Below are 15,786 nucleotides of genomic sequence, written 5' to 3' on the forward strand. Positions count from 1 at the left end.
AAATCTTTCTCATCTGAGTTGGATTTTTGAAAAGGGTTTTCCACTGTTTCAAACAATGATTCAGGAGATTTTGAGAGTCTTGTATGTTTACATGACCTGAGTGACTGTTTTCTGAAAGAGAATTCTCAAGCAACAGAAGCTCATCTTTTTCTTTTGTTTGAACTGTACTGTCTTCTGCATCTAATTCACTTTTTTCAGGACTCATGCTAACTGGTTGAATTTTAAGAACTGTTCTTTCCTCCTCTATACTTATTTTTGGAGACTTTTCCAGGTAGGTTTTAGCACTAGTGTTCACAACTGGAGGATACGAGGTATTCAAGTTTTGTGAATATGTAGGCATTTGTTCTTCAAAAAGATGAGAATGATTATCATCCTTTGCCTCTGGGATTTCTTCCTGGGATTCTGAAACTGATCCTGAATTTTGTACAAGTCCACTTGAACTGGAGTCTTGAAAAAGATAGTTAAAAGTGTGTTCTTCTGGGTGAGGTTGAAGAAGTGAGTCTAAATAATCTGTTTCCTTCTGAAGGTCAGGAGCTGGAAGATCATCCCCATTCATAGCTTGTAAAAGAGCTGAGACTGCTAAGTCATCTTCCATTTTTTGCTGTTTATCCATTTCTTCTGCAACCCCTGACTTTTCTTCAAGCTTAAAATCAGCTTGCTCTTCAGATTGTAAAAGAAAATTTGCAGTTTCTGGATACCCAACAGAAGAGGGATTAATGTCTAAATCTGCATAAATATCTTCATCTTTTACAGTTTCATCATCAGAAACTTTTGAATCATTAGGACCACTGTCATCCAAACCCTCAGGTTGGAGACATTCATCTTGAAAAGATTTGTTTACTTTCATGTGCCACGAGTCAGTGGAAAATAGTTCTTGTTCCAACCTCTGGGTCTCTTTGGCAGCCTCTTCTTCAAATTTTCGTTCTTGATGTTTATCTTCCAGTTTAGGAAGTTCATCACTCTCAAAACAACAGGTTTCCTCAGAATCTGCAAGTAATTCTTCTTCCAATCTTCTAGCTTCTTCTACAATTTCTTCGTCTAACTTTTCATCTTTTGATAACCTACTGTCTTCATCAAATGGATGAAAATGTTCTGCAGATGATTTAGGGAAAGTAGTTAACTCTGTTAGCGAGAGTTCTTGCACTATACAAGCAATATTTTTTGATTTCTTTTTCTTTTCTTTTGTCTGCTTTTTGCTCTTTTTTTTGCGCTTTTCATCCTTTGATGAAACATTTTTATCATATATACTGGTTTTTGTTTTCAAATTCTTTTTCTTTTTTGAGCCATCCTCAGTTGTATTTAATTCCTTATGAACTTCTATCTCAGCTTTTGGTTCATCCCCAACTAGTTTGTTAATAGTCTGATCTATGTTGGTTGAATTGTCCTCAATAATATTACCAGCTTTGTTACTATCATCAAGCTCTCGATGATCAAAGTCCACATTCTCAAGTAAAGCAGGGGGACCTTTGTCTTCCTCCTCAAAAGATTTGCCCTCTACATTCATTTTTGCACAAGAACCAAAGTTTTTACCCAGAAAGTTATTTTTAGTTCCTTTTTCTACTTCATTTGCCACATCATTTGAGTTCCAGCTCTTTTGTTCGGTCAAGTTTCTAGACAACTGACTTTCAAAATCATAATCTGAAAAATCTGATCTCAGTTCAATGTCTGAAAAAATGCTTGGTATTAAACGGGGAGGAGATTCTGCAGGTTCACTTAGTGAATTTTCATATTTTTGTTTAATGATGCTATCAGTTTTAGATGAGTTATCTATATTTTCTCTTGCTTTATTATCTGTCTTTTTAGTTTTCTCACAGGTTCCTTTTGTTGTGTTAGATTTCTTCTCTTTGCCTTTGGTTGATTTGCGAGACTTTTTCTTTTTTTTTGGTGATGGCTTCTTGTCTTGATCATCGTCTATCATTTTACTATCTTTCTTAACATTATTTTCTCCCCTTATGGTTTCCTTTGAATCCCAGTTTAGTTCAACAGCCATCAATGGTGGAGGTTCACTATCACCAGCATTTTCATTTTTACACTGTTCTTTCATTTTCTCTTTTTGTACTTTGGAAAGTAACCCAGTTGAACTTTCTGAAATACCTGAATCATATTTCAGTTCATGGTACTGTTTTTTAGCCTTTTCTTTTGCTTGTGTTTGTGATAAATGGGATATATTACTGACAGAAAAATCTGAATCAAAATTTAATTCTGGAATTTTTATCTTGTCCTTTGTTTTACTTTTATCTTTGTTATGATGAAAGAATACTTCTTTGTCTGAACTTTCTGAGTCTGACTTTAATTCCATATGACTATTTTTATTTTCTTCTTTTCGTTTTACCATAAAATGTGAAAAGTCACTATCTGAAAGATCAGAATCTGACTTAATTTCAGTTATTTTGTCCTTTTTGCTCCTTTTCTTTTTAAAATCTTTCTTTTTTGACTTTGGCTTAGTTGTCTTCTCCTCATCGGTGGTTTCACATTCTGATTTCATGGCTTTAGATTTTGTGCTTTTTGCATTTGTTTGTTTTGTCTTAAGTTTACTGGTTTTATTTTTCATATGGGTTGGTGACTTGTCAACTTGAGAATTGGAAGCTTCAACGTCAGAAATAATTTTCTTTTTCTTCTTCTTTTTTGACTTTATAGATGTTGGCATAATATTTGAAGAGGTAATATCTTGGATATCTTTATCAGAATCTGATAATAGGTCACTGCTATTTTCTGCAATCTTTGTGTCTCTGCTGGTTTCAAAGTGAAATGCACTTTGTGATAATTCTTCATCTGAAGAGCTCTCAATGACCAGTTTTCTTTTCTTACCTTGCTTCAGTTTGCCACTAGGTTTGGGTTTACTCTCCAGATCTGATGAAAAATGACTAAATTCATCAGAATCCTTATCACTGTCCATATCAGCAGATCTAGATTTATCACCCTTTTTGGCACGACTCTTTTTCAGCTGATTAAACTTTTTCCTCATTGATTCTAAAGATGCCTGGTCTTTCAAACTTTGGTTATGACTTGAACGAGCTTTAACTTTGTCATACATAGAGAAATAAACAGGTGCATCTTCTGATTTAGATTTTTCTGACTGGTTCTTTTCAGCACTATCAAATGACTTTCTTTCAGACTTGGTTTTTTCTCTTTCTATATGCTCCTTCCTTGCTTTATTACAAGTCAACTGTGAATTTTTGCCATGGTTCTTCTCATATCCCTTATCACCAGATTTTGTTCTAACTCTGCCTTCATGCTTTGAAATCTCTTTCAACTTACTCTTTTTATCATCTTTCATTTTCCCCATATCAAATTTACCTTTTGTTTCTTCTTTCTCCAAAGAAACCAAATTTTCTGGTCTAGTTACTGAAGATTTAAGTTTGTCTGATGATTTGGATGATTTGTCCTTTTTCTCCATTTTCCGTGACTCATTTTGAAGTGGTGAAGAGGATTTATTATCACCTTTATCAATGTCTTTACAACTAGATGTATGATGAGTTTTAACTTTCTTTGGTTCAGGTTCGTTAACCTGGTCTTTTGTTTCAGACTGATGACTTTGTGTCTCTTTGTTTTCAATTTTACACTCTGAAGTTACCTGTAAATACCTTGTTGGGTCTGTTTCCCAGTTACTGTGGAAAGAGGCTGCCTTAAGGTTACTACCAGTTTGACTTACTGGACTTATTTCCATATCAAACTTGTCATGCAATGGCTCTTTTTTTACATCTTCTATGGTTACGTATGAATCATTCTGATCAATGAGGTAATCATTTTCAGGTGAAATAAGAGGTTCCTTCTTCAATGTGTGTGTTTCAGTAAATGAAAATGGTTCTTTCTTGATACTTTCCTTCTGAAATCCGTGTTCTCTATTTTTATATCCTTGCAAGTTTTCTTCCTTTGAAGGAATGTCTTTCATAACACTGTCTTTTGTTTTAAGAGAAATATCTTTTGGTTCTAAAGATTCTTTTTTAATACAGTGAGGCAGAAAAAGGTTTTTTTGTGTGGATTCAGATGTGACTGAGACTGGAAGTGTTAGTGAAGTAGTAATGAATGGCATGCTTTTCTTTATGGTTGACACACAAGGTGCAGTAGACTGACTGGTGGATGATTCTTTTTTAATAAATGGTGGACTATGAGGATTTGAAGTTCTATTTTGAAAGTTTGCAACATTCAGATATTGTGTAGTGAGTTTAGTTTGAGGCAAGCCACTGTCAGTTAAACAACTAATAGGTGATGGTAGGGATATCTTTGCTGAGACAGGTGTTAATGGTGAAAAAGGAATAGTCTGTGGTGATACTGAATGAGTGACATGGTTAACTACAAAATTCTGACTGACATTGGTGGTTGTAATTGTGGTAGTGCTTCCCATTGTAGGTGGGGTTAAAGGTGGAGATAATGTTGTAGTGGTGCCAATACAACTAGATACTGGTAATTTATTCATGGTTAAAGAACCTTGTCCTATCGCATTAGTAACATTGGTAAGTGGCTGTATTGGGCTTGAGAACTCCTTTGCTGCAGCTTTGGTTCGAAAGAAAGGTTTTACTTTTGGAGAAAAATCAAGGTTTATTTCTTTAGGTTCATATTTTTCATTTATATGCTCTAGTCGTTTCAAGTCTTGATCAAAAATTGTAGATTTTGCAAGGAGAGTCTTCATTATTTCAGATGGCTTAGGGGCCATGTAATCAAACTTAGGCCTCTTCTTAATATTATATTTTTGATAGTCTATCGTTGGTTGCAAGGGAGCTTCTGTTGATGCCACTGTGGTGGCAGTTAGACTTCTACTGGTGTTTGACCCTGACCACACAGTGAACTTTTCATCAAGAGCTTTGATTCTTTCTTCAATACAACCTGGGGAAGATATTGGAGAACATTCTGAATCTGATGCAACCTCTGTGTTCTTTTCTATCTTAAGATGAACATCAGTTGGCATGGTTATTTTCACAAGATTGTCAGCATTATTTACAACCTGATGAAGAACAGTAACAGAACTATTCACATTGTCAGGTTTTAGTCTCTCCTCAATTTCCTTTATAGGTTCAGGACTACCAAGTTGAACTGACTTAGGTGGTTCACGAAGAATATGTGGTGGTAACATTTTACTTGTCAAACCAAAAGATGGGGAATGTCCACTTTTGGGACTAGACACAACAGTTTTTGGGGAAGTAAGAGGATTTGGTGATGTTTTGGGGGACCGAAGAGAAGCAGCAAACTTTGGCAGTGGTAAACACAAGGGGATAATTCCCTTCTTATTCTCATGTTCTGCTGAAGTCACTTCATCAGAAACTGAGTGTAATCTAGGTGAAAAAGTTCTGGTCAAGTCAGGTAATGCTGATAATGAGTGTCGAAGCAATTTGGGAAGTGTAGAATTATCACTGGATGAAGAAACTTCATCTTCTTTCAGTTTTGACTGAAACCTGAAAAAAGAAGTGGATGAGGGATCTTTACTAGAATCAACCTCTCCTTCAACATAAGTAAAACTTGTGGGAAGTAGTCCTGAAAACTTCTTGGAGCTATGATCTGAAGAAGATTCTGCCTGATACACTGACTGTTTTCTCATATGCTGAGGAGCACTCAGTGAAGAGGTAGATGAAACACTGTGGTGCTCAGAAGACCTGCGGGGATCCACAGGTTTTCTTGAAGCTTGGGTGTCAGTGGTTTCAGGCAATCCATTTTTTTCAGTGGTTCTTATGTAACTTATTCCAAATGGTACTTTACTTGAAATAGTTTTATCATCATTAGAAACCATTTTCTGTCCCAAATTATTACAAGAATAGTCCTTTGTGGAGATTTTAGTGCATTCCACAACATCTGAGATGTTTACTTCAGAATTAGTTTTTAACTTGCCTTCTTTGGACACCTTTCTATTTTCCACAGAGCATTCAGTATCACTAGAACTTCCCTTTTCTTGAAATTGTTCCAGAAACTGTAGTATATTCACATGTTTCAAATTGGCACTATCAGAACTACTCTGTTTTTCAACATGACTAATAGTTAAATGTTCACCAACAGAGTTTGAATGTTCGCTCGGAGTGGTTCTGTTATTAGATGTTGTACTACTGGTCTCAATTTTTTTACACTTTACAGAAAAAGAATCAGTAACATTTGAATTTACTATCTTACTTTTACAGTCTTCTCTTGGTTGGAGTTGAGTAACACCAGTGACCCTACTTGAAGGTAGACTGCCTACACTGAGGAGTCTACGTTTTCTTTCTGCCTGGCCTAAAAGATCACTTTTGGAGTGTCCTTCTACAAAATCATTACTGTGCACCCTTTTTCTAACATGTTCTGTTTCAGTTTTGATTTTCAGATTGTTTACAGAGTTAGTAGTATCTTCTGCAGTGGACACAGGTGGCAAGGATATTGGAACAGAATCTTTGAGGTCAGCTTTATCTTCCTGTAATTTATGTTTCTGCAAATGCCTCTGCTCAACAGAAGTTTCTTTACTAACAAATCCTGCCCCTTCCTGATTGGAAACACTGTCTCCACTGGGACTGTTCCATGTTGAACTGTTAGGACTTTTTAATCGGTTATTTAACTTGTCCTTTGTCTTTGAAGACTTTTTTTCTTTAGAAGGAGGACTTCTGCTCCTACTATGTTGTCTGGAATGTGGGGGTGATTGACTCTGGTGGCTCTCCAGGTCACTAGCACTGTTCCGTTGCTTACATTTTTTCTTTTCCTGTCTAACAGTAGACTCTGAGAACTTGTTAACCTCTTTCTTTTCTCCATCTTCAGAACCTTCTTCCTTTCCACCATGTCTAAACAAACAAACAAAAATAAGCATTCAAATCTAAATTGTCAAATAATAACAAAATATGATATTTCTCATTTTGAATTTCTATTTCCAAGTGGCATTAATTTCCCATTACTGAAATCATAACACCAATTAATCTTGCATACTCATTTTAATTTGCTTAATATTTCACACATACAGTTGTTAAGAGCTGAAATTAATCTTCTAAACCATATCTATTAGTTAAGGGAAATAAAATATTGATTTATTAAAAACCAAAGTGCAAAAACAAGAAGTGCTTCAAAGGTCTTGAAAGGGTTTCCAACCACTAGATGGCTTTGCTATTGAAAACTCAAAGCATCTCCTTTACATAAGAATAAAACCAAATTTACAGCAAGGTTTTAAACACTGTATTTTGTAAACAGAATTGGTAATCACAAAGTTTATTTTGTTTTGTCATAAAAACCTCCAGTAAAAAGTTCCAATAATTTAAAATAAATGTTAGAAATGTTTACACAAGATCACCTAAGACACAACTTAAAATGATTCACACATATTTTTCTAAACAAATAAAACTGAGATGTGGATGTAACTTCTGAGAAAAGCAATTACAAAAACCACAAATACCTGGAATGATGATCATCTCCTGTTCTTGAACTCCCTCTGGTTGATGACCTTTCACTCCTGGCCAAAGGGCTGATGCTTCGATTATCTCTGTGTTTCTCCATAGAAGGACTAATACTGTTTGTGTCTCGCCTATGTAAAGGGCTGAAGCTTTGACCTTGGATAATTTGCTCTTCGCTTCCATGCTCCTTCCTTTCTCGTTGACTGTACCCATACTCTCTGAGTTCTTTTTCATAAGAATCTTCTATACTGGCTCCACTACCTTGACTATATTCCTCATCAAAGTTTCTGAAATATTCAGATTTAATAAAATTATTATTCAAGACCAAATGAAAAAACACAAATATTGCAATATTTAAGATGTTTCCACATTACGAGTTCGTCTACTGCTGTTTAAGTTATGTCGTCCACAGAAATAAACAAAGACACTTGTATTATGGTATTAATACTGAAACTCTTCACTATGGACCCCACTGGTTTCCTAGTCAACAATAAACCACCAGTAAAATACCAAGAGAAAAAATATTAAAATTCTATAGTTTATAACAAAACAATTACTGGACTACCTTACTGCTTATGATTTTATATATATTTCCCTGTAACCCTCACATGAAGTACATTTTCTTCTTCTCTATACACAAATAAAATTATTAGTTTATGTACTCCAAGTTACTTAGTTTTGCAAATATCCATACACGTGTCAATTAACAGTCCAAGCATAATGTACCCTCACCGATGCCTCCTATCTAAAATGTCTTCAGCATAATTCTCATATCTTATATTGAATGGTTGGCCTCTACCCGACTGCTGAATCCTCCATGTGGAACACCACGAAAATTTCCTCTTCCAGGACGTTGTTGACCCTCAAAGCGACCATAAGGTCTGTTATCAAATCCTGACCTTCCATCCCTATATATACAAAACTGTCTACTTAACTGAACACTCAATAACACTACTGCATAATATAATATAAAAAAATGCTGAGAATATATCTTACTTTGATAACTTATATGACCAGTTTCAATTATCTGATAATAAAATAACATTTATTACTGTATTTATTTTACAAGTAATCATTTTAAAATACACCCAACCACACTTTGCTAAATTCTATAACTTGTATAATGTGGATCACAAGGCATCCTATAAAATGGTCTAAATAACACCAACATTATAATAAGTGTATATATGTCTTTATTGTGTTGCATAGAGCCTTTGACTATAGGCAACCCAAGTCACAGAAATTGTTTTTAAACTGTATTTCCTAATAACTTTATTTTTCCAAAAACTTATCCATACACTTCTTTTAAGACCCTAATATTGCTCTTCTTACTATCTCCTCTTTTCAACAGACAATGAAACACTTCCTACAAAGAGGCACACAAGTGCATTGATTACTAAAGCACTGAAGGACATACCGTTCATCTCTAAGTGGGTCAAATTCCCGCCTGTCCCTTCGTTCCCATAAACGATCAGTTGGTAAAATCTCCAATCCTGGTAGTCCTAGTTTTTCACAAAATGCTGTTTGGCATTCACGACTAGCAAAATCAACCTAAGAAGTAAAATTTACTAATTATAGTATTACAACTGAAATGGCTTCTGTGAAATACTAAAACCATTTGCTAATTTTATTTAATCTCTGGAAACAAAGCCATTTTTAATGGCTATAGAAACTTCGTACTTGCTTTATAAATTTCATTAGATTAGTATGGAAGCTTTTCAATTAAGAAAAAAGAAAATTGCTTGAGTAAACCTCCAGTTATGATACACAAATTAAAAAGTTTCAATTTTAAATAAGTATGAAATACGTGTAAGTGTTAGACAAAACTAAAATTCACATCTGCACATATCAACATGTTGAAAATAACACTGTCAAAATTATTTCTCTGCAATATGAACCCTCATCTCTAGTTTCTAGTAAGCACAAATACACTTTTTTAATAATTAGAAATTTTAGAATACCATTAATATCAATGTTTTGATGGACAGTCCTATGGACTGAGTGAAATAATTAATAAAAGCAATGTATAAAAACTAGGTAAAATTATTTGAAAGGGCATTGCTCAAATCAATTAGTTTGCAATATAACTAACATTTTCTGGTTTACATTTAGCTTTGGTGTTGTTATGGTACACTAATCCATCAAATAAAATAATATAATAAACACATTTGTACTAAAATACAAACCTTTTTCTACCAATATCAGTAATATAGAATTTTGTCACTTGTGTACTATAAGTTAAGTACTTCACAATAAGCTCAGCTTACAAAACAATGCTAAATGTCGTCAAGATAAAATACACAAAAATTTTAACATTTTTTTTATTGGAATGTTAAAATCTAACAAATTGGTAATTTAGTTGTTAAGTCATTAAGAACTGGAATAAACAACTTATGATAAGGTTGAAAGTAAAGACTTCAGTATGAGAAATAACAAGTACAAGCTTCAGAAGCTAAGACACTATCATGTCTTTGGGTAATATTACCACACTGTTAGAGAATGTTTTGCCCAATCATGTAGTACACATGTTCTTAAAAGTACATTTACATGTTTGTTGGATATATTTATAAATGGGAAAGGCTACTTTCATTTATGGTTGACAATATCAAATGAATGGTTGATCATTGCTTATTTGAAAGATTTTTTTCTCCTTACTTTTTTCAGTTTCATATTTTTACCGTTTCAAAGGAACTACATATATAAAACAAAATAAATAAATAAACAACAAAAGAAATACCACTTTTGTGTCTTTCAAGGATACTCAACAATTTCTACAACACACTTTTTTTTGCAAAATTAACATACAAATGAGTAAAATTTATTTACTCTTTTTCCTTTAAGTTCTCTACACATTTTAAATAATTTAAAATTATATTAAATTACACATAGTTTGATAAACACAGAAAGTATAATTTAAAGAGTGTACTTAAAGGTACATAACTGGTGTTTAAATTACACTGTCATGTGTTCAGTCTAAATTATTTATAGTAATATGTTTATAAAAATGAAAAACTTTCATTTTATTAAACATTCTCTGAGTAAAATAGAATTGGTTCCAGATGTGTGTGCATGTATATGATGTTAAAAAAACACAAGAGTTAAAAAAAAATCAATGAAAAATAAAAATGACCATTTCTGTAACCCAAATGCTTTCAAAAAAAAGAAAAGATTTTGAAGTTCTTATGCCATAGGGTTTCTTATTTTTTTGTTACATATATTTTATGGTATTATAACAACACATAGGCACGTTTTCCTTGGTACATCAACCAAAAACATGGACTTAAAATTATATATTTTACTGAATCAACAATTTTTATGTCATTTTTAGGAATCACATTAAAAATTATTTTATCAATACCTCTTCTATAATTGCAACATTTCATCATTACATAATAAATTACTCTACATCTAACCAGCAACAAAATATACAAAGTTTTAAAAAAAAAAAAAAATAATTATACCAAAAATCTGCTGGTAACTATCATGGGAAAAAATTCAGCAAATAAGAGTAAAATTCAATTAAAAACAAACAAAATAAGAGAAAATTTGTCATGTGCATTTTGGTGATAAAGGTAAACAAACAACTTTTACTCTCAAGATAATAAATATAATTTTAGTTAAAATAAAATAAAAAAAATATTTTTATCTGGAGAGAAAAGGTAGCTTTTCTCTACCTTTATTGCCCCAATGCTTAAATTCCTCCATTACACACTACAAATTCTTAAAGGAAAAAATGTCAAGTGCATTACTTTTGTTCTCAGAAATTCCTATTCCACACAAATATAAAATAATAATGCATAGTACATGAAGCTCAAGACAAAAGCACATAGAAGTAAAAAAAAATAGAAAGTAAATATAATTTAAAATATGCCATAAAAGAAATACTGTAGCAATAACAAATACAGTGAAATGTCAGTATCAATAAAAGATACCATGTAACATGGTAACACTTCAATTTTTCCTAATCTTCTGTGATAAAGCAGTGTCTTTCTTCCAAGTTCTGTTAAAACTTTTACAGTGTGTGACCAAAAGCAAATAATATTTGCAAAACATTATTTCATTCTGGCAATAAAGTTAGTAATAAAAATTATCTTCCCTCTACAAATAATAAACTTTTCATTTAATCCAACATTTCACCATTGAAAGTCTCCTCAGGGCTAGTAGTACATGAACTGTTTAGTGCTTTACAAATTCTGGAAAACACTATTTCAACTTGCTAATGAAGTCAATAAGTCTACCTGTACTTGAATGGCTATTGATTTCACCACAAGACATGTCACCAAGCCAATAAAAGTTTTGTTCAGATACATATTATAACTGCCACAACTCACAAGTAAAGAAATTACAAATTAAATATAATTAAAGACATGTCATACTTCTCTCCATGCTATTAAGAAAAGTGTTATGTCATCACCTGAAGAAGGGTTTAGGCCTGAAACATTATGTCAAGTTAAAGCTTCCCTGTATTTTATTATCATTTCCCTTTCCACAACTTTCATATTTTTGCTTATACTAACAAATTCTGTATTTATTGTGGTTTTCATCACACAGTTATGATCCATTGTTTTTTTTAAACCGTTTCTCAGTTGACTATTGCAATTCCATGTAACAAACAACTTCTGAAAGTACTGGAAACCTTTATATTTCAATACAGTATTAAGTTTGCCCAAGATGTCTTTACAATAAAACAAGTCCACACTAAATAAAAAGACTTTTTTCATTTTAGACCTGAAAAACAAAACCTGGTAAGAACACTAAGAGATAAAATTATATTAATAGTGCACATCATAATACTGTATTTATAGTCCTCATCCTTAAAAACAAAAGATTATTCCAAAATAATTACAAATGGGGCTCAAAATCTCACTAAGATATTCTGGCCTTAATTAATCACTATAAATAATGGGTGACCTTAACAGATATAGAAAAAATGTAATATATCATACATGACAATTAAGATTATGACATTCTCAATAATGTTATTGACATTCAAATTTGAATATTTCTTTCTTTTTATTAACAAATTTTTGGGCAAAGACTAATAAAGATATTAGGTAGCAATGTTGTTAATCAAATATTGAAGGTGGAATTAGTAAAATTCTGAAATGTACATGTTCTTTGTCCTATGGTTTTGTTTTTTTCACCAAACACATTTTGAGCCATCTGAATAACAGTCATGCAACATCTGTTACATTGCAGATGAAGGTTCAAAGTTCAAAGCCTGTTACTGATCAGATTTTTGCCAAGTCAGCATATATTTCTTTTATGAGTCATATATTGTAAATACAATTTTGTTCATGAAACTGATTTAAATACAATGGTATGGCTTGTCATCATAAACACAGGGGATGTAAGAGAGATGAAATTCTGTTTTCACAAACTATTCTAGGACCATCTGATACAAATAATTGGTTTTCCATGATTTTAAGTTCTGAAAAATGTGTTTGTAAAATTCAATGACTTTCCAGAATCTTCATTATTTATTCAAACCCTGCTTTCATTGTAAGTACAAAACTTACTCATTTATAATATGCCTAATCACATGCTTATGTGGGTATATTTAAGCTTCAATAATCAAGACATGATTTCTGATTTAAATAGTTACATTTAGTAATATATCTTGCTTCAATAATCTATTTACATCAAATCCTTGGTTGTTGACAAAAAATTATTTTTGGCCATAATCCAGATTTGTAACACAGGTAAGGCCTTAACCCAGTTTACTCAAACCCTTTAGAAGGACAGGTTTTTCTTTGTTTTTTCTTTTAAATTTAATTTAAGAATATGACACTTAAATGTGAACAAAACCACAGGTCTGTATAGAAGTTAGAATACAAGAACAAATAGAACTGTCTGAATGGATATATATAAATTTACAACCACAATATTTATAACTGAACTCATATATTATACAACTGTATCACTCACAATTTTGCCATTTAATAAAGCTACTACTTCTCTATACAATAACATATTCCTATACCTAATTTCAAATACAGAATTTGCCACAATAAATGTAATTATAAATTTTGTTTGGAAATGCAAGAACATTTCCAAGAAATTGCCTTGAGATTAGAAATGTTGCAGTCAGAAACTGGAAAACTTGTTACACTACAAATAATGTTATTTCAAAAAGGTGTTGAAAATAAAACAATTGTAATTAAACAAGTTTTTTGTACAGTAATCTCTCTCTCTCACACACACACCCTAAGAAAGTTATAAAATAGACATGAATTTCATTACATAAGTCTTTCCTCGAAAACATCTTTATGAGACATTTTCCAGTCTTCAATGTTTTATAAACAATTCTTATCAATTTATGAAAGCTCAATTTTAATTTCTGATGACCATGGTAAACATACACTAGGGTTGATAACTTATAGGTTACAAAAACAAGTTCCTCAAGATTTTTTAGTAAAAAATAGTTGATTTACAGGATGTCAACTGCATTAAATGTACTTTTGTGGTTTCATATTACCACTTCCTTTTTGTTGCTGTTCTTAGTCAACTGTCAAAATTGTGAATAATTTGTAATCATCAAATGTGGCATTTAAATTTTAATTGCTCCACTTTTATAAAATTTTCTGTTAATATTTTAATTCAAGATTAATCCCTTCTTCACAGATTCTTATTTCAGTAATTTTTTACAGGTTTATGAATAAGTCTAATGTGTTTAACTGAAGTCAGTGCATTGTATAAAAAAGCTACAACTATTTTGTCCATCAAAATTCGTGTTTCTGACATATTTCATAAGCTTCAAAGATAAAGAAAGAAGAAATTTTAAAAAGGTCCAGAATAAAGGTGAGCCCTCCCCAGTATAAAGATTGACTTTATTAAATTATTTCTTGTTGTTGATGTATATTATTACATGTATCTTTAACTGTAAGGAATGTAAGGCTCAGTGGGTGCTAAAGAGTAGGCTGTATGCTATTTAATTACCTATAAATAGTTTGTTATCCTTTTATTCCTTGCAGAAACTGTTTGTTTCCTTACTGTTAAGCACAAAGCTACACAATAGCCTATCTGTGCTGTATTCTCCATGGGTATCAAAATCTGGCTTTTAAAGACAGAAAAACATAAGAGGATCAGCACTCTTATTCTACCTAATAACCTATCAAAAACACAGAACTCCCAGAAGACTTCAGCTACTAATGAGCTAGTCAGATAGCTACCACACTTCTCTCACTGCAAGATTCAATGGAAGCTTCTATGATATTATATTATAAGAACTATGCAATGAAGTTACTCAACACTATAACTTCACTGAACACAAGGTTTTGAAAGAAAGCTGCTTCTGACTTATTTTTTTCTTCTTCTTCTCCAAAATTCTCTCCAGGATGACAAGTACAAAATAGTGCAAAATCTTGTTAAGAAGATAACTACACCAGATTCACTGACAACACTTATTTTGGGTGAATAGTCCAGGGAGAAAAGAAACCCTTTATTGATTTTGGTGATTGCAACTTCTGAACCAATTTTTATAAAGAGCATGGAATCAGAAAATGAACACATTACTACAAACAGAGTGTATCACTACACTCTGCAGTGATGTTATAAAATCCATGTGGCCAGAAAAGGTTAAAGTTTTGTTTGCAAATTATTCAAATAATACAGAGTTTCATGAGAAACACCATCACTTCATCATTTGTAGAAGTCTAACTCAAGACTTCATTTAATTTATTAAAAATATTTGCAAAATCAAACTCAGAAGTAAAACATGTTCATTACTCCACACAAAACATCTGGAAAATTACATACAGACAAATTGTGCTTAAAATCACATACAACATAATTACTTTATCAGTCAGAACACACTATTTCATTGCCAACAAATGTCTCGAAAAAATAATTTAACCATATGTGCATGGTTGGGGTCAAAGTTCACATGCCATGACCTTTTACAATGTGCTATCCAACGTGGTATTATGCATCCGATGCCAAAGTTATGGGACTACTCATTTTACCATACAATGTCAATTTATTGATTGGCCACACCAAAGGTCAGTAAATACAAGATAAAACAAATATGGATACTGAAAGAACTGTAGATATGTATTTCAGCAATTCTATAGGTTATGTAAGTTCAATAAGAAAATTGTACGATGGACAAAAGTATTTTTTTGTTCTTCTCATAAATATTATCTTGCTCCAACTTGTCATAGTCTGAGTCACACTAACATCATCAATTCATAGACATATCTTGAGTACAAATACTTTTGTAACATATTCAAGTTTTTGTGTACAAAAGACTTGTACACTTTACTAATAGAATTTTACATTTCACTAAATGTTTGCCATATTTCATGTAAACACATGCAGTAAATTCAGAATTATGGTCATTTATTCTTAAATATGAAGTTGGTCTTAAAGGACTGATTCTGTGCATGTATGATCAGCATACACCTGAAAGCCGTAAAATCACCCAACTTAGTCAAAATTTCATAAAAAAGTAATA

At 32.1% G+C, this 15,786-nt stretch overlaps 1 protein-coding gene across 1 annotated transcript in view; it reads right to left on the reverse strand.

Moving 5' to 3' along the window:
- The window catches only part of LOC143228388 (uncharacterized), a 129,105-nt gene that overhangs the window by 15,085 nt on the left and 98,234 nt on the right, over positions 1-15,786 (reverse strand). Inside the window, 5 exon segments of the mRNA XM_076459652.1 lie at positions 1-6,731; positions 7,334-7,618; positions 8,064-8,133; positions 8,136-8,239; positions 8,749-8,882. Coding sequence (XP_076315767.1) covers positions 1-6,731; positions 7,334-7,618; positions 8,064-8,133; positions 8,136-8,239; positions 8,749-8,882 — 7,324 coding nt within the window.

This window comes from Tachypleus tridentatus, chromosome 10, assembly GCF_004210375.1.
Source record: "Tachypleus tridentatus isolate NWPU-2018 chromosome 10, ASM421037v1, whole genome shotgun sequence".
Classification (NCBI taxonomy): Eukaryota; Metazoa; Arthropoda; class Merostomata; order Xiphosura; family Limulidae; genus Tachypleus; species Tachypleus tridentatus.